The 20,977-nt window shown below is 42.0% G+C and overlaps 1 protein-coding gene across 1 annotated transcript in view; it reads left to right on the forward strand.

The window, feature by feature from the left end:
* The window catches only part of LOC143282275 (ubiquitin conjugation factor E4 A-like), a 149,292-nt gene that overhangs the window by 93,350 nt on the left and 34,965 nt on the right, over positions 1–20,977 (forward strand). Inside the window, exons 13-15 of the mRNA XM_076587878.1 lie at positions 14,522–14,688; positions 16,469–16,661; positions 20,145–20,258. Coding sequence (XP_076443993.1) covers positions 14,522–14,688; positions 16,469–16,661; positions 20,145–20,258 — 474 coding nt within the window. The remainder of the gene's footprint in view (positions 1–14,521; positions 14,689–16,468; positions 16,662–20,144; positions 20,259–20,977) is intronic.

The following is a 20,977-nucleotide window of genomic DNA, read 5'->3' on the forward strand; positions in this document are numbered from 1 at the left end:
ACAAGCATCGACGACAAAGAACCAAAACATTCACCTGGGCAAGGAAGGGTCTCCGTCCTGGAGACTTATGACGTGGTGCAGTGAAAGCCGAAAGAAAGCTGCAAGGCTGACTCCCCTTCTGACACCCAGGACAACAATGCGAGTAGCCACATGGAACATCAGGACGATGTATGAAGCAGGAAGAACCATCCAAGTAGCCAGAGAGATGAAAAACTACAAGATCAGAGTGCTAGGATTGAGTGAGACAAGGTGGTTACAGTCAGGACAGATGACTTTCATCTGGAGAGCAACTGCTGTATTCAGGACACTCAGAGGATGGAGCCCCCCACACTGAAGGTGTGGCCCTGATGCTGGCACCGGAGGCACAGGGGGCACTCATTGGCTGGGAACCTGTCAACTCCTGCATCATCACAGCCAAGTTTAACACCAAGAAGAATCAGGCTGAACATCATCCAGTGCTACGCTCCCATCAATGATGCGGAAGAAGAGAAGAAAGGGGACTTCTACCAACAACTACAGACAGTGATGGACAGAAGAGGAGCCAAAGATGTAACCATACTGATGGGAGATTTCAACGCCAAGATCGGAAGGGACAACAATGGTGAGCGCTTTGCAGACCTGTGCGCCCTGAACCAGCTGGTGATAGGAGGAAGTATCTTCCCACACAAGCGCATCCACAAGGCCACATGGAGATCCCCGAACCACGTAACAGAGAACCAGATGGACCACATCTGCATTAGCCACAAGTTCAGGAGATCATGGCAGGATGTACGAGTGATGAGAGGAGCTGATGTGTCATCAGACCACCACCTTCTTACAACGACAGTGAGACTTCGCCTCACGGACAAGGTACAATGTTGGACTGCTCAGAAACAAGGACACACAAGCAGCTTTCCAGATCAGCCTTTCCAACAGGTTTCAGCCACTACAAGAGCTGATAGAAGATGGTGAGATGGACATCGAGACACAGTGGGAACACAGCAAGAAGCTCTGGCACGACACATGTGAAGAGGTCCTTGGCAAGAAGAAGACTCAGCACAAGGAATGGATCTCTGCCGACACCATCCACAGGCTGGAAACAAGGAAAGAGAAGAAAACTTCGCTGAACACGAGCCGAACAAGAGCAACTAAGGCAAAGGCACAGGAAGAGTACACAGCAGCAGACAGAGATGTAAAGAGGAGCATCAAGAAGGACAAGAGGAACTACATCGATGACCTGGCCAGTCAAGCAGAGGCAGCAGCCGGACAGGGGAACCTGAAGGACCTGTACCTGGTGACCAAGAAGCTGATGGGCAAGTTCCAGCAGACAGACAAGCCAGTGAAGGATAAGAACGGGAACCCACTGACAACATCCAAGGAACTGCTGAAACGATGGGCAGAACACTTCAGGGAGCTGCTGAACTGCCCTGCCCTTGACGCATCACCAGACATCCCACCCACAGAGACAGAACTGCCCATCAGCTGCGACAAACCCTCAAAGGCAGTGATCAAGAAGGCCATCATGACTCTGAGAAATAGGAAGGCTGCAGGGCCGGACTAGATACCAGCAGAAGCCATCAAAGCAGACACAGAAACAGCTGTCAGCATGCTATACAGCCTCTTCAGCAAGATCTGGGAGAAGGAGGAGGTACTGACCCAGTGGAAAGAAGGAATCATCATCAAGCTGCTGAAAGAAAGGAGACCTCAGGGACAGCAGCAACTACGAAGGGATCATGCTCCTGTCAACGCCAGGCAAGGTTCTCAACAGGGTTCTACTGGAAAGGATGAAAGAGGCCGTCGACCCCAAGCTCCGAGACCAGCAGGCAGGTTTCCGGCGGAACAAATCCTGTGCCGACAAGATCGCCAACCTGTGCATTATTGTGGAGCAGTCGCTGGAGTGGAACTCCCCCCTCTACATCAACTTCATAGATTATGAGAAGGCCTTCGACAGTGTGGACAGAGAGATGCTGTGGTAGCTGCTGAGGCACTGCGGAGTCCCAGAGAAGATCATCTCCCTCATCCAGTGCACCTACCAGGGCTTGAGCTGCAGGATTGCCCACGCAGGCCAGCTGTCCGAAAGTTTTGAGGTGAAGACCGGAGTTTGTCAGGGGTGCCTGCTATCACTGTTCCTCTTCCTCCTGGTCATTGACTGGATCATGAAGACAACTACAACAGGCAGGAACAACGGTATACAGTGGACACTCTGGATGACCTCGACTTCGCTGAGTCCTGGCGCTCCTGTCACACAACCACAGCCAGATGTAGGACAAGACCAATCGCCTGGAGACCACGTCAGCCTGGATAGGGCTCAAGATTAACAAGAAGAAGATCTAGCTGATGAAGATCAACACCACTGCCAACACACCAGTCACAGTAGGTGGAGAGCCCAGGGAGGTGGAGTCTTTCGTCTACTTGGGAAGCGTGGTTGACCGACAGGGAGGCACGGACCGAGACGTCACAGCCAGAATTGGCAAGGCAAGAACAGCTTTCATCATGCTCAAGGACATCTGGACATCTGGAGCAATCAGTATGAAAACCAAACTCCGCATCTTCAACTCCAATGTGAAGTCAATTCTGCTCTACAGATGCAAGACATGGCAGACAACACAGACGATGCAGCAGAAGATTCAGACATTCTTCAACACCTGTCTGAGGCGCATCTACAAAATCCAATGGCAGGAGAAGATCTGAAACGAAGATCTGTGGGAGCGAGCAGGACAGGAACCAGTGGCCAAGCAGATACTGCGGAGGAAGTGGGACTGGATCGGACACACCCTCAGGAAGCCAGCGTCCAGCATCACACGCCAAGCCCTGACCTGGAAACCGCAGGGAAAGAGGAAGAGAGGCTGGCCTCGCAACAGCTGAAGATGAGACACCGAGGCAGAGCTGAAGCAGCAAGGGACCAGCTGGACTGGAATAGCCAGAACAGCCCAGAACAGAGTGCGGTGGCGAGGGGTCGTCGATGGCCTATGCTCCATCCCGAGTGATGGGCATAATGATGAATGTAAAAGCCCACTTGTGTACATACAAGTAAACGTGGGGGTTGCAGCCCACAAACGAAGAAGTTTCACGTTTAAGGTGATCTCATTCCTTCCTTCCTTTTGATATTTTTCGTTGTGAGCCAGCCAGAAGGTTTGGGACATAAACCCTTTCCTTTGAAAAGGTGTGTGTTTGTCTGTCACAGAAAGAAATATATCTTCTTTTTTTTTTCTCAAGGCCTGACTGAGCGCGTTGGGTTATGTTGCTGGTCAGGCATCTGCTTAGCAGATGTGGTGTTGCGTATATGGATTTGTCCAAATGCAGTGATGCCTCCTTGAGCTACTGATACTGATACTGATATCATAAAAGGTATCCAGAGCATTGATGGTGTCATAGAGATTCGAAACATTATCAAATGGTGTTAAGCTAAGATCATGGAAAAAAGCATTTTTATCAAAGTTCTTGAAAGATCTGTTGTACATAGTTGTATGGCCTTTGCTTTGTGATTTAGGGGGTTAATGTAACCAGGTGCAGACAATAACAGAATGATCACTGATACTCTTGTCTAAGACATTCACATTGGATATTTAAGGTTCGTTTTTAGCGTATATGTGATTTAACAGGATAGAGGAAGTGAAAATAACTCCGGTTGGATTCTTTACCATCTGGTATAACCCAAACAATGTAATGGTTGACTGCCAGGCTGGGTGGGGCTTTAATATGTCATAGTTAAAGTCACCAAGCAGCAAGGTGTTGCGGTTACAAGCGTTAATTTGATCCATAATATATACAAAGTCATCAAGCCAGGTATATGTCAATGCAGAGTTTCTGTATATATATCCAAGAAGAATGGGGGTTGACATAGGAGAAAAGTAGTGGATAAAGGAAAGGGAATACATGTGTATATTAGTGTAAGAAACTGTTCATCTTTTGTAGTAGAGAAAAAGTACATTATAAGAAATTAAAGGCTAAAGAGATTGTGGTGTGTAATGAATGAGGTGTCATAGGAAGGAGAATATATGTATGCATGTCAGCAAGTATTAACCTACAACAGTGTAAATATAAATAGCGACATTAATTAGAATACATCAAAGGAGGATACCAACTGGACTGGAGTTTAAAATTTCTGAAAACATTCTAAGCAATGAATAATCATTCAAAATCTTTTCAGTGGCTGATGGAATATTGGTAAACAAGTCATCAACTACATCTTTTGGAATTAACTGTCTTATGCTAGGACAATGAATGAGTAGATGGTTTACAGTTATTTGCTTACCGCACATACATTTTATATTTTTAGAAAATTTTGTACGAAAGGCATTCAAACGAAATCAATACATTAGACTTTTGATTTGTCTTGAATGTGCTCTTGGTGTCAAATTTAGAAAATGTTTGGGATTAGCTGCATTCTTTGTGTTTACACAATACTGGTAATATTGATTATTTGAATCGATAAGCAGTTTTTTAAATCGATTTCTAGATACATTTTCTATACTACCAAAGCATTCATGTAGATCTAACTGGATGTCAAGTTGTATTGCTCCTTCGAAATTACATGCTGCTCTTCTGGCTGCTTAGTCTACCCACTTATTAGAAGATATTCCACAGTGCGAAGGTACTCAACAGAAAGTTATATTAATACCCTGTTTTGTCAATTGATGAATAATATGTTTTATTTCCATTGTCATCTCAATTCACTTCTTTGAATTTGGAGATTCTATTGTTTGTAACACTGACTTCGAGTCTACACATAATAAAATATCACATACAGTTTTTGGAATGTCTGAAATATAATTTAAGGCCATAAGTATGGCTATAAGTTCAGCTGTGAACATGGAATATTGTCTACCAATATAGTATAATTTTTCTATTCTAAACGAAGGAATTACAAAAGCCGCTCCTAAATTACCATCTTCTAGAACAGATCCATCTGTGTATATTTTTAGATAATTTGAATATTGATTTTATGTATGGGAGAGTACTTCAGGTTTTAACAGAAATGGTGACTGGTTCTGGATAAATCTGTATAATCTGTGTCAAAGGTAGCTTTACACTGCTCCCATTCAGGGACTGGTGAAAAAGTAGGTATTTTTGCAATTTGCTTGTCTTTTGTTTCCGTGGCACGAATGATATCTGATGCAAATGTATTAATGGATGTCATAGACTGTATCGTCTTAGCTCTTTTAGCAAAATCTTTTTGTGAACTCAAATTAGCTTCTTCTTTTGAAAAGGTTTCATATGCGGAAGATTTGATAACGAATTTCGTGGCTGAAGCTTTCCTTTGTTCATCAAGAGATAAAGCACCTGCTTCTCTGTAAGTCCCTAAATTTGATGTAAGAATGGGAACACCAAGAGCGAGTTTATACGCCTTACAATCAATGCTTTGCAGCTTCTTTAACAAATGCAGTGGAGCACTGAAAAATACTTCTTGAGCATATGTCAAGCGTGAACGTACGAGGGAGGTAGCGAGAGATATTAACGCTTTGGTATCTTGTCCCCAGTACTGTTTACAAATTATTTTAAGGAAATTTAGACCTTTCCTTGCTTTATTTAATATATAGTCAATATGGTAATTCCACGAAAGTTTTGAAGAAAGAGACTCCCTAAAATTTAACAGACTGTGTATACCTGATGATAATACCATTCATTGTAAACACAGGGAGCTTTTCTGGGTCTGATCCTGTATTAAACAGCATCATATTTGTTTTTCCTAAGGACAGTGATAAGCCATTTTCTGTCATAAAGTTGCTGATTTTATCAAGTTCCCGCTGGTATATTTTCTTTGTGTAATTCAGTGTCCTGGTAGGCATTTTATTTTTCATTGTCACCTTCATCCATAAACAAATATCATCAGCATATTGAACCAAGACTGTATCTTTAGCTAGCTTGTTAGGTTGATCTGCTAATAATATATTAAATAAAATTGGCAAAATTACTGATCCTTGTGGTAACCCCATGTGTAATTGTCTGGGGTTTGAGTAGGTATTTCCTATTCTTACTTGTATAAATCTATCTGATAAAAAAAAAACCAACTTCTAATATAATCATACATATTACCTGTGATACCGATATTTTTCAGTTTATATAAAAGTCGAGCATGCCACACTTGTTCGTATGCTTTTTTCACATAAAAAAAAAAAGTCGCTAGTACATTTGTTTGCCTTGCAAACTGTTGCTTTATCTGTGAAGTCAGTTTGACTAGATGTTCTGTGGAGGATCTACCTTTTCTAAAGCCAGCTTGGTTTATAGGTATTACGCTGTGCTTCTCACAATAATGAACAAGTTTGCATACATGCGATGTTAAGGCAGTTGGTCGATAACTGTTTTTATCTGTTCTGTGTTTGCCCTGTTTGTGTATTGGGACAACGATTGAGTGTTTCCACACAAGAGGAATGTCACACCAGACCAACATTTCTTTAAAAATAAGTGTAAGAAATCAGTCAAATTTCCAAGCAAATGTCTCAACATTTCGTTTGAAATACCGTCTAAACCAACTGATGTTTTTTTGCTGCCGAGATTTGAGAGACATTCCTTTATTTCATATAGTGTTATTTCACTATTTATATATAGATGATTTACGCTCTCTAAACCTTGGTATGCTTCATTTTTCTCTTGGCTTTCTCTATACTTTCTACTTTCTTCTGACAAACCAGTGTTTCTACAATGGTTACTAAACATGTCAGCAAAAACCTCTGCCTTTTCAATATTTGAAGGTAGATCTGTATGGTCCAGTTTAATAGAGCATTGTGGTAAATATATTCCATTTTTCATTGTTTTTAGTTTTTCCCATACGTTTTGCATATCTTTGTAATTGAAAACTTCATTTGTGCAGAAAGACGACCAGTACTGCCTTTTTGCTTGTGCGTTAACACTATTTGCTTTATTTTTTAGCTTTTTTCATCTCTAAATGATTGGGGGGGGGGGGATTTTACTTTTATGTATATTTTGAATTTTGACTTCTTTTCTTTCTTTGCTGCTTCACAAGCCTCATTCCACCAGATATTACCAGGGTGCTTATGACCTTTAACCGATTTGAACTTTGGAATATATTCATTTGCAGCAGTGATGACTTCATTTGTAAATATCAAATATAAACTGTTGACGTCTGTATCGTTTATGTTGTTAATTTGAAACGATGAAAGTAAACTTCTGAATTTATCCCAGTTCGCAAGTCTGTAATTATATTTTGGAATCTTATCCTCGGTATGATCTATCGACTGAGATATTTTTGATTCAAGTCTTGTGATTATAGGCAAATGATCACTATTAAGAGTGTCATTCAGTGTATGCCAGTCACATATTGGTGCCAGATCTGGTGAGATTAAAGTAAGATCTATGGCAGTTGCTCAATGACTTCGATTGTCTGGGACACGTGTTATTCTGCCATCGTTAAGTAGGTATAGAGAAGCATCTACAATGTTTTCAATAAAACGATTGCTAGTGATCAACTGGCAGCTTTTCTCCCAAAATGGCGAGTGTGCATTAAAGTCTCCCGTGATGAGAACTGTTTTGTCCTGGTCTGTTTGTAAGGTTCGAATCCACTCTGTATTAAAGTCATTTGGACCCTGAGGTAGGTATACAGTTAGGACAGTTAAGAGTGAAGAATTAAACTGGACTTTTACAGCACAAGAATGAATATTTGGTATATCTGGTGGAACAGGGCTGGGGCATGGAGTGTACTTGATCCCTTCTCAAATGTATATAGCTGTGCTGATTTGCTCATTGGTATCCACCTTTTGATGTAATGGTGGAAAGTAATAGTGACTATATTTAGGAAGTGTGTGCTTGTGTTTGTGAGGATATGTGTGTGTGCATGAGAGTGAGAGAGAGTATGTGAGAGAGAGAGTGTGTGTGTGTGCATGTTCCTAGTTGCTAGTATGGGACAAGGAGTCTTGATATATGGGCTTACTTATCATTGTAACCTACTTGTTTATATTTGAAGGTCGTTTTACATAATTTTAGTAATTTCTTATAATGAGTGTAAAATGGAGATTGATTGCGGGCACATAGATATGTGATGCAGCAGAGACTGTGTGCTTCTGATCATATGCAAATCAGCAGAATGGTTTATGTATGTCTATATTTATACTACATAGGATTTAACTGTGTGACACCACACCAAGCATCTCCTTTTAAAGACAATAAATTATCTTGTAATCTTGTGTGCGTGTGTGTGGGTGGGTGGAGGAGGGTGGGGGTTTGGGGGGAGGGGGGGGTCTCACTGAGTGTGTATGTGTATGTGACAGATTTGGGAGAGTTTTAGGTATATTACATCTGCTTTAAGGGAGTAGATGCCCTACTTATGCATATCCCCCTCCTCCCTTTCCACATCATGCACCAGTTCCCACTATTCATACATGGTAGGAGGTATGTCATATAAACAATCTTAAAGCCTGACAGTGGTTTATTAAATACTGTGGTATAGAGACCAAAGTTTTGAAATGGACCACATTCTTGGGGGATTGATATAGGTAAGTTCATTCTTTTGTTTATATACAGTGGACTGCCCCCTCCCAACCCCCCAACCCCATACCACCCCCTCTCCCTGCAGATAAAGTCCTCAAGAATCACAGGTCTTCAGGACACAGAAACTGCAAAACATTCTGTTCCAAAAACCACAGTCACAGACTTTTATGAAATCAGGAAACATGAATTGTTGAGATTGATGCAAAGAGATAACGTGCTGTTTAAGATGTGTGGAGGAGGAGGGGGTGGGAGGCAGTGAAGGTACATGGCACTGAAATTACTTTTAGTTTCAAGTACACTGTTTTCTTTTTTGGTGAGAACTGGTGTGTAAACATCAAAACAGAAAACAAAATGTCCAAAAATCTTGGGCACAAAAAAGTGGGCATTAATAACTGGCTTTGGACATATGGTTTATACTGGTATTTCATTACTTTCTAATCATACAACCATTAATTGGTTTTTACTACAATTCCCAAAGGAAAGAATGCTTGCGAGTTCTTTTCAACAAGTGTATTCACTTTGCCAGAATTATTTATTTCATTTTGTATGCCAATCTTGAGCAAGACAAGTGCTGTTTTCTTCCAGTGGAGGCCATCTTGGATAAGCAAAAATCTGATAAAACATGCTAAAATAGGATAAACTTCAAATATCATTTTGATCATCAGAATAATGTTCTTGTCCACAGTACAATATAGTTGTTCTTTCCCTGTTACTTTCAATTTCAAATTCAGATTAAAAAAATATTTTATTAATAGTAATAATACACATGGAAATAAAATTGTGGGATTACAGGGTCATTATAAACACAAACATAATAAGATTATGCATGCCATCTGAAGAGATTAACATTAGTCAAAAAAAATCCACAAAAGCTGTCAATACACAAGTCAAATAAAAAACCCACAATAGCTGTCAATAGACTAAAACAAGCCACACACAGGCACGCACGCATGCATGAACACACGCACGCATGCGAGTTAAGACAATGAAGTATTGCACATCAATACTGGCAAATAAAATAGCCAACAAATAAATCCATATGTATCAGTAAAATGTGCACACGTGCACAGACACACACATACACACGCACACAACATATATCATGCCAATAAGTTCAGTAAATTGATTGTAAAATAATGTAAACTCTTTAAGATAACTCAAAACAACCCAGAAAAATCAACCATGTACACACTCATTACCACTTAATGCAAGTGCGCGCGTATGCGCACGCACACAACACACACACACACACACACACACACGTATGATTTAGTAATGCTCATCAGTATGTAGAAATAGAAACATCCAACAGATCAGTCCATATCAGTGAAATGCACACATAAACACACATGCACGTGCACATACATGCTACATGTATTACACCAATGAATTCAGTAAATGAAAATGAAAACAAAAAAAGGTACGACAGTTAAATGAAGAATGACTGCTGAGTCTATAAAAGCACAAAATGGAGAAAGTTTATTAAAACTGTGGGTAGTAAAATAGCCCTTGCTACTGGTACCATGTAACCCAGTACTACCTGCCACATGTGAAGTCTCCCAACGATGGACCAGGCGGGGGAGGAAACCTTTCCCAGCTGACGGCTGTGAAGGCGGAAGAGGATGACCAAAGGGCAAGGGGAGCTCTTATCCTTGGCTGGAAGTCCTCCTAGGAGACGGAGCTCCAAAGAAAAAACCTGCACCTGCTGAGGCCATCCTACACATGGCAGTATCTGCACCTCTGGGACTGTGAGCGTCAGTAGGCGAGAGAGTGGGGAAGGGACTGCACAACTCCTCTCTAAAAAAAAAAAAAGTCACCTGTGCTGGTCAGGCAACCAGGCTAATGTTGGAACAACAAGCTAGCCCTTCAACACCCAGCTTTCCCAAGCCCTGCAGCAATGGAGAAGTGGTAATGGGGACAGGCAGAGGATGCTGCTGGCAGTTCCTAGTCACGACTGCATGCAGGCAGCTGTGGGGTGATGGTCATCCGCCGTAGACTGGGGCAGATACAGTGCCCGTATCCTCCCACAGTATCAGAGCAGCCCTTATTAGGGACAGCACTGCTCTCCCCACATGGGGAAGGGGAGATAAAAGGATCCCTAAACAAAGACTGCCTCGCCTAGTACCTAGTAGGAAACCGCACCTACTTGGACATCCAACACTAGTGGTTGAATACAACAGAAGAAAAGAACCAGGAGTCATGCCCTGACTCTGGGTGCCTGGAATGTTCGCACCCTTTTAGACAGAGATGACAGACCAGAAAGGCGCACAGTGCTTATTGCTAGAATGCTTGATCGCTACCAGGTGGACATAGCAGCCCTGAGCGAAACCAGGTTTGCCGGTGAAACCCAGCTGGAGGAAGTTGGAGGGGGCTACACCTTCTACTGCATTGGGAAGCCAGATGGCACCCCAAGAACCTCAGGCGTGGGCTTTGCCATACGAATCAAACTTGCATGACAGCTTGACCACCTTCCACGTGTGATAAACGATAGGCTGATGACCCTGCGTCTGAAGCTGTCCAAGGATCGCTTCTCCACGGTCATCAGCTGCTATGCCCCGACGATGACCAACCCTGATGACACCAAAGAATCTTTCTACAAGGAGCTCAGCTACACCATTTCAGCAGTAGACAGAAAGGATAGGCTGATCATCCTTGGGGATTTCAATACCCGAGTCGGCGTGGACTTCTCCTCGTGGCCAAAAGTCCTAGGACAGCACAGCACTGGCAAGTGCAACTCCAACAGACTGCTTTTGCTCTCACTCTGCGCGCAGCATGGTCTGACCATCACCAACACCCTCTTCCAACAAGCGGACAAGTACAAGAACACACCCCCACTCCAAGCAATGGCACATGCTGACTATGTGATTGTCCGGCAGAGGGACAGAGGTGAGGAGCAGTCTGTTGGTCGGACCATCACCTGGTACACAGCAAGATGAACATCAGGCTTGCACGCAAGCTCCAACCAGCCAGGCAGAAACCCCCTAGAAAGCTGAACATCCACCACCTCCCCATCACTAAGGACATGCTGCAGCAGCAAATCCAAGCAGCTCTCCAAGAAATTCCTGCATCAACTGATGTAGAAGAGGCATGGAGCAGCTTTAGAGATGCTGTGTACACAGCAGCTGACACACTCGGCTTTGTACAGAAGAGCCACAAAGACTGCTTTGACGAGAACAAATCTGGAATCTCCAAGCTCCTGAACACACTGCATATACGGCATCAGGATCACATTTCCGATAAAGACTGCCAGAGGATGGAGATCCAGTTCTTGCAAACCAAGCAACTTGTACAGAAGAGGCTGCGTGAGATGATGAACACCTGGTGGGATAGAAAGTCCGAAGAGCTCCAGTCTGCTGCTGATGCTCACGACATGAAGACCTTCCATGATGGTCTTCGAGCTGTGTATGGGCTGAGAGTCACAGGATCAACCCCTGTCCGAGCCTTGGACCAGACCACCCTCCTGACAGACAAGAAAGACATCTTTGCCCATTGGGCAGAGCACTTCAACACCCTCCTCAACAGGGATTCGCCCGTATCTGACGAGGCAATTGCAGCCCTCCCACAGCTACCAGTCAATGACTCACTAGCTGCCCCTCCCACCCAGGCCGAGACCCGGAAGGCTCTGAAGCTGACAACGTCAGGAAAAGCACTACGAGCAGATTGAATCCAGCTGCCTGAAGCACAGTGTGGCTTTCGCTCAGGCAGGAGAACGTGTGACATGGTGTTTGCCATACGCCAGATGTAAGAGAAGTGCCGTGAGCAGAACAAGGAGCTCCACATGGTCTTTGTAGACTAGACTAAGGCCTTCGACACAGTGAACCGCCGTGGTCTGTGGAAGATCCTCCTAAAGTTTGGCTGCCCAGAGAGCCTAATCCAGCTGATTGCGTCTTTCCACGATGGCATGCAGACGAGAGTACAGGAAAATACTGACATGTCGGATCCATTCCCTGTGGTAAATGGAGTGAAGCAGGGCTGCATCCTGGCACCCACACTGTTCTCAATTCTCTTCTCTGCCGTGCTGATTGATGCCTTCCAAGACTGACCGGGGCATCTACATTCAGTTTCGCACAGATGGCAAACTTTTCAACTTGCGCCGACTCCATGCCAGGTCCAGGGTGTTTGAGGCACTGTTTAGAGAGTTCCTCTTTGCTGATGACTGCGCGCTTGCTGCACACCCATGAGGACATGCAGTTCATTATGGACAGGTTCTCAACGTCCTGCAGGCACTTTGGACTCACCATTAGCCTCAGCAAGACCGAGTCCATGTACCAACCAGCTAGCTCACAGAACGCCAGTGCCTCCCCCACACCTGCAATCAAGATCGATGACATAGAGATCAAGTCAGTCGACAAGTTTTGCTTCCTGGGCAGCACCCTATGCAGCAACGGAGCCATTGATGCAGAAGTGACGCTGCGCATCGCCAAGGCCAGCTCCGCCTTTGGCAGACTCTACAGCAGGCTGTGGAACAACAAAGGCATCAGGCTCAGCACCAAAATCAAAACCTACAGAGCTGTTGTGCTGACCACCTTGTTGTACTGCTGTGAAACATGGACAACGTATCGCCGTCACATTCAACAACTTGAGCAGTTTCACCAGAGATGCCTACGAAAGATCCACGGCATAAAGTGGCAAGATGGGGTCTCCAACCTCCAGGTCCAGCATCAAAAGCCTGCTGATCCAGTGCCAGCTACAGGACACATCCGCATGACAGACAGCAGGATCCTGAAGATGCTTTTGTATGGCCAGCTGAAGGAAGACCCTGCAAGCGCTTCAAGGACACCTTGAAGACAAACCTCAAAACCTGTGACATAGACATCGTTTCCTGGGAAACTGATACCCTTGACCGCTCTCGCTGGAGGATGCTGTGCTCTAGTGGCATAAAGATGTTTGAAAACAAGTGACTGCTGGTCATTAAGGAGAAGCATGAACAAAGGAAGCAGGGCTCAACTTCTGGAGACATTTTCCCTTGCAATACCTGTGGGAAGTGCTGCGCATCCAGAATCGGCCTCTTCTCCCATATGAGGACACACACTGACAGATAAGCCTGCCTGCTTACTCATCCGTCGGTCCAACAGGAGACGCCATCAGTAAAATAACACTCACTTTTGATAAAAGGTGTCCAACATTTCAGACCATAGGTGTGTGGTCTGAAACATTGGACACCTTTTATCAAAAGTGAGTCTTAATTACTACCCACAGTTTTTATAAACTTTGTCTGTTGGTGCAAAACAAAAAAAGAAACATCTGGAAAGAGCACTCATGTACACAGTCACTCCCCCCCCCCTTCCCCTCCCCCCCCCCCTTCCCTACGACCACCAACCAACATTTAGATAAACACATGCCTGAGCACAGCCACACACTCCCATCTGCATGCAAAATGTCTGCACTCAGGCACTCGCCTGCTGGTTTAGTTCAGGAAGGTGGGGGGGGGTACAGTGTCAAAGTCATATGACTGAGATTGTTGAATGTTTTGATTTTAAGACTGCAAAAACACTATATCACCACCTGTGTTGTTTTGTTGCTGTTTTTACCTTTACTGTTTAGTCAAGTACTTGTTCAATCTCATAGTATTTAATAATCTGATTTTGAACTCAACTACCTTGATCTCGTTCAGGATTTTATGATTGAAAGAAGGCCAATAGAGCAGAACTACTGGATGCAGCTCACACCAGTTTGAGGTAGTATACTAGCCAAACAGGGAGAGTACAGTGGAACTGCTCTTATCTGACTCCTCTTTGAAGCGCCACAGCAGGATTGGTTAGGCATTGGACTTCTGTTCTAATGCTCACTGGTGATCAGGGTTTGTGGCCCATATTTGGCATTTTGTTGTGTCTCTTACAGTGGCATTTTACTCTGATTTTCCTCACTCCACCCAGGTGTGCATAGGTATCAGACTTGAGAGGGTTAAAACAGTAGAAGGAGAGGATTGGGCCCTCCTTCCTGTGCCAAGCCCTGGACACAGTACATATGAATTCACTGCCCTGCTTGCTGTGAGAGACTATGGGATCTTAAACCTTTTTTTAACTAATCAGTTCTCACTTTTTTTTGCAGGTAGTACATATGTGATTTTTATATTTTTATCCCTTTTTTCCTGTAGCCTGACATGTTTGATGTGGCGGGGGACTCCATTCGGCACCTGCTGAGTCTGGTTCTGGTGTTCATGGGCAGCCCTCAGCGCATCAAGAACCCTCACCTGCGTGCAGAGCTGGCCGAGATGCTGGCCGCCCTTCTTCCCTCGCGCGATGACACTAGAGCGATGTTCAAGTGAGTTCCTTCTTCTTCTGTCCCATAGTTTCCAAGCGTTGCAACCACTTCTTTCCTTCTCTCCCTGTTCCTGAGTTCCTCTTCATGCCTGTAAATCACACTGTAGATGTGTTGAAGTACCATCATTTCTGGCCTATAAGGCAATGAGGCACATCACCTGAATTTAAAAAAGAAGTTTATGTTGAACACCTGTAAGGCACACATGTTTGAAAAGTCACAGCTGCTGAAAATGTAGAAAAGTGAAAGTCCTCCATATCAAATGGTGCGAAATGACTCTATATTACATGAATTGTGACGGAAACTGGATGGGAATCCGAGTTGTTTTGGCCTGCTTTTCAAGTGGGCTCTGTTAATCTGTTTACTGCTCTTTTATGTGTTTATTCATCACATGGTACAATTTAGCAATTTCAAACCCTCCGGTGCATTAACTCTTTAAAACCAGTCTACTGACTCTGCCTCCAGTCCTGGCTGCCATTTTGCTGATGCTGCTCTTTTTTTTTTAAAAAAACCCTCTAAATATGAATTGCGATCACATTCTCTTTAAATTAGGAATCATATACAGTTGGGTTCCACTATTCAGTATAGTGGTTAACATCAACAGTGTTGAAAGGAAAAGTGGTAAGACTGAAACATATAAGTGTTCCCGTTCAGTGTGAATGTGTGCATTTATTGTTCAAGTATGTTAACAAGGATTGAGTTTGTTGTGAGAGGCAGCGGCGAGTGGTGGTCAGAATTTTAGATTTCAGACATAGATAGGACATATACAGCTGACAAGACAGTGGGGTCAGATTTGAGTACAAATGGTTTGCTTTATGGGGTGGAAATTATGGTAAATATTGTGTGTTAGTTTCATTACTGGCTGGCTTCTTTGTTTCATTTGTCATAATGCATCAGTCAGTGACATAAGAGAAGCATTTCTGAAGTAAGTGAAAAGCATGTTTACTTGTGTGTGTGTGTTATTTATTTTCCTTTTAAAAATAAAGTTGTTGTTGAAGGCAAGAGTCACATCATGAATTTGAAATGTCATATCAGATTGGAGGGAAAACAACTTTTAAAAAGAGAACTGATTTTATTTTCCATGATGACGGGCACAATAGCCGAACGGTTAAAGTGTTGGACTTTCAATCTGAGGATCCCGGGTTCAAATCTCGGTAACGGCACCTGGTGGGTAAAGGGTGGAGAATTTTCCAGTCTCCCAGGTCAACATATGTGCAGACCCGCTAGTGCCTGAACCCCTTTCGTGTGTATACACAAGCAGAAGATCAAATAGGCACATTAAAGATCCTGTAATCCATGTCAGAATTCGATGGATATTGGAAACAAGAACATACCCAGCATGCACACCCCTGAAAATGGAGTATGGCTGCATACATGGCAGGTTAGAAACGGTCATATACGTAAAAGCCTACTTGTGTACATATGAGTGAACATGGGAGTTGCAGCCCACGATCGCAGAAGAAGAAGTAGTTTCCATTATTCTGTTTACACCAAAATGAAAGAAAAAAGCTAAAAGAAAGAGAAATATATTTTTCTTTGATTCCATGAAAAAAACCTGCAAGAAATAGATTCTTTAAAAAAAATTTTTCAAACAAAATACAAAGATAACATCAAGAATGCACAGATAACATCAGGAACAGACCGATAACATCAAGAATAGAAATGGAAAAGAAAACAGAACATTTACTAACAATTGCTGTGAAGTATCATGAAGGAGTGAAGTCATAAGTCAACAAGTTTTGAATAAACAGAATCAGTATTTTCTTTGATTTCTGCACTACAGATTTGCCAGGGAACAGGTGTTGAGGTCCCACCCACTGGTGTCCCACCTGGCGGAGACATTGCTGCATGTGTTTGTCAGCATTGAGATGACAGGACAGGCTGTGGAGTTTGAGCAGAAGTTCAACTACCGCCGTCCCATGTATCTCATCCTGGACTACATCTGGGAGATGGATATCCATCAGAAAGCCATTCAGGTGACCTAATTTCCCCCCCATCCCCCTTTTTTTTTCTTTTTTTTTCCAGTGTTTGTGGGCTGCAATTCACACATTGGGCTTTTACATTTATGGCTGTTTTTACCCATACTACATTTAGGGAGCTGTTTTGGGGGGTGTGCATTGTGCATGCAGGGTATGTTTGTATTTCAATTAGCCACTGAACACTGACATAGATTACAGGATACTTAACATGCAGTTTGGTGTCACATACTGAACCATGTGAAACTGATGCAAACCAGGCCTATTTGTTTGCTCCTCTCAGCCAAAAATTTTCGCAGCAACTCAGTGATTAGACATCTCGGATTAGACCACCGTCTGCTAGCTTGTGAAATGCCATTTCTGGCAGGAGGTAAACAATCATTCTCAATGGCTGCCATTTTTCAGATAAGTGACATTATCAATTTGCTCTTTGTCTTTGCCAACCTTTTATGCATTAGAAATGTTGTTTACATGCATGTTTATTGTTTGTTGACAGCTTTTAGTTCTTCCATTTCTGAAACACTATGTTCTTAACAGTTTTCACTAGCCATTCTCTGCTTCTTTTTGCCCATTTTTCTGGAGTTGAAAGAAAGAGATTCTGTAGGACTCCTACATTTATCAGACAAAAGTAGATGATGGTCTACTTTTGTTACCACTTGCCTTGGATGAAAAATGTCTTGCAGTTGATGAGCTCATACTAGTCCAAATAACACAGCCACTGTCAACACTTACAGCTCATCACATTATCAAATAATATTTGGGCTGCTTCACACACATAAACTGAAACTGATAAAATTCAGTTACAGTCACAGACCTGCATTGACAGAGAAAAGCACAAATCTTGAAGCAAATAAATGCAGTCCATGTAGCACAAACACTGCCACATATCACTGTTAAAATAAAAAGTGTTGAACCCAGAAAGCTGGCTGTATGGGCTACAGAATAGGCTAGTAGTTCACAGAGTGAAACACAAATGCGTCTGCCTTTGTTGATGGTCAGACGTGAACTCAAGTTTCATTGAATGTAGTCTGAATATGTTTACAAAAAAAGTTGTGTAACATGGCATTTCCAAAGCATAATATTATGATCAATACTATCTTTTTCAGTCTTACAAAAGTTGCAGTTATGATCCTTCAATATTCCCATTTCCTTAGTGGCTACATTTGTCACCAAAATTCATTACAAGTGGTTTTAAATTAATATCTTTCATTTGTTTAATTTTGAGGAAACATTCTTTCTATCTGATTTGATGAAATGTTTTTTCTTCCCACTTCATGCAATATTTAGGCTATGGTCCACTTTTGTATGTGATGGTGTTATGTTCCTTTTTTTGACTGAATGTAGTGTTTGCAATGCAGATTTTTTTTCTCAGCTGCAGCCAGTTTTATTGCAGTGAAAGTCACAAAATTAATTCGTAAATTGTATTTCTGTCTGAAATTCTGAAAATGATAAGAACTATCCATTCTTCTTAATAAAGTCAACAACTTTTTTTTAATACCTTTGTCAATCCAGTTTTTGTGAGGGAGGATGCTGTTTCCAACTTAATTTCTTTCTTTAAAGAAAATGAGTTCAGCAACATCTCACTAGGATTCCATATTTAAGTTCTGTAATGAAATTTATCATTTGCATTGAGAATTTTTGTCCAAAATTTATTTCTTGTTAATACATTCCTAATATCCTTGTTCCATAATTTTCCATGTTGTCAGCAAAAGGATATTTTTCTATCACTGTGTTTTTCTATTTGTGGTTTGTCTCTTTTATTTTTCTAAGCCACATTAGTTTTAAAGAATGCAAGTACCGTAAAGTTTGGTCTATAAGCCGCGACTTTTTACCCCAGCTTCAACTTCTGTGGCTTATACAATGATGCGGCTTATTTGAGGATTTTAACGATCCCGGGAGTGTCACGTTCTCGTCTATTCTTAGCTGCCTTTCAACTCGCCAAAATCATGAATTTTTGGATGAGCTTCACGATAGTGTACTAACTGTTCACGTTTTATAAATCAAATCCACACACATTAAAGCTTTCAGATCAGCATTCAGTTCTACTCTGCTCAAGCATACACCCACATCATGCCAAAAACGCGACATAATGCCTATGATGCAGCCTTCAAATTGAAGACGATCGACCTAGCAGACGACAGTGCAGGTGGCGAACCAGCAGCGACCTCCACTTTGCGTTCATGTTCATGAAGTGAAAGCGAGGCTGAAGTCATTAACAAGATGGCGGAGGAAGCTGTGCTGGTTCTCTTCAACTCAGACACTGAAGACAAAGATTTCAGTGGATTCAGTTAGCAGGATGACGTTGAATAAATGTGACTATCCCAAAAGTATGGATCTTATTTTCGTTGTGTTTATTTTTTAAATTTTTTTGTGGCACTAGCAGTATTTTCGCTTGCTTTTCTTTGTGTTGTTCCCGCTTGTGTTTATTTCATAACCTACAGTATTGACAGCTTTTCTGTAGTATCAGTATGTGTTCCGGTACCAGAAATAAGTGCGGCTTATAAGCCAGTGTGGCTTATGTATGTATGAAGTTAAATTTTTTCCTAAATTTAGTGGGTGCGGCTTATATACCAGTGCGCTCAATAGACTGAACTTAACGGTAAGTTTTCAACATTTAAACCACCATTGCTAATATTTCTTGTTGCAGTTTTTCTGTTTATTCTATCTTGTTTATTGTTCCTTATGAAAACAGAACACATTTTTTGCAAGTCATCTATGAAATCACAAAGAGGATTTGGAAGCAGTAACCATAAATAAACTGATTTTAACAAGTGATTTAAGAACTGTCACTATGCCAAGTGGTGTGATTTGTTGTTTCATCCATGTTTTAAACAGTACTTTTATTACAGTTAATTATTCATTGTAAGTCACGTTTTCACATTCTTTTAGGTCATCAGTAAACCATATACCAAGAACTTTCAGTTTAGGGGGATTCTATTCCATGCCAAGATGTTGCATATATCTTTGATCTCTTTTTGCATCCTAACCAAACTGCACTTGTTTTTCCAGCATTCATATGTATTCCACATTTTGCTCCAAAATTCCTTATTACTATTGAAATGATTGTCTGTCATGTGCTAAAGTGAACTCTGTGTTATCTGCATATTGGGACAGTTTATGTTCAATGTTGTTTATAGTAATGCCTTTAATATCTTAATTTTCTTGTATCATCATTGCAAGAATTTCTACAGACAGAATAAAAAGATAGGGGAGATTAGGTCATCCTGGGTACATTCTCTGTTGACAGAGAATCACAAGGATGTATACATGCCATTAGTGATTACAGTAGACTTAGTATTTCTGTAGAAAATACAAATCCACTTGTTTATGATATCATAAATCTACTTTTCTATAACGGCTGTCAATTTGCCAGTCAGTAATCTCTTGTTTATCAGTCTGTCTGTTCACTCTTTCTCTTTCTCTGTTTTGTTAAGATTTGTTTGTATCAGGAACCAAATATACAGGGTGTTTTACTGTTCACAGGAACTTGCAGAGTATGCGGAAGCCCACATTGAAGATCCGGACGCTCCTCTTTTCCTTCGGTTCATCAACTTGTTGGTCAATGATGCCACCTTTCTTTTAGATGAAGCACTCTCTGTGAGTCCCTATAGTCCCCATGCCTCTTTTGAGAATCATTTTGTTGTTTTGTATTTCCATAAACCTGTCCTTGGTTTATTTGACACAGGCTTTGTTTTGTTGTGTGTGTGTGTGTTGGTTGGTCATTAATTTAATGTCTGTTGACTAAAATGATTTTAGACAGGGAGGGAATGAGGGGGCTGGGGGGGAGTGTTTGCAGTGTATGTGTTTATGTGTATGGGAACGTGTTCAAAATGTTTACAATTACAAATGTAACAAGAAATCAAAATTTGTGTGTGTGTGTGTGCGTGTGTGGGAGGCAAACTGCTATTTCCAAGTCAAAAGAACACACTATATCAACCGCAACAGCTGAAATATCACTACCAGCAACAGTCAAAACATTAGTAAGATCACCAGCATTACCAACAGCTGTAGCACCAGAACTGTGATTATCATCAGTAGCACCTGTTACAGCATCAGTGGGACCGCCTCCACCAATAGTTTAGTAATATTACCACCGCCAACACCAGTAAGTCAGCAGTGACACATCCTCAGCATTTTAAGCTATAACTTCAAGAAACTCCACAAGGACAAAGAAAAAAATGTTCACATCAGAAACTCCATTTGTCTCCCATCCATCTATAATAAGGGAATCAGCAACAGCACAGCATCAGCATTTGTGGCCATAACCCCTGATATATATTCATATATTGATGATAATATTAGTATAATTTATAAAA

Source organism: Babylonia areolata, chromosome 1 (assembly GCF_041734735.1).
Source record: "Babylonia areolata isolate BAREFJ2019XMU chromosome 1, ASM4173473v1, whole genome shotgun sequence".
Taxonomy (NCBI): domain Eukaryota; kingdom Metazoa; phylum Mollusca; class Gastropoda; order Neogastropoda; family Buccinidae; genus Babylonia; species Babylonia areolata.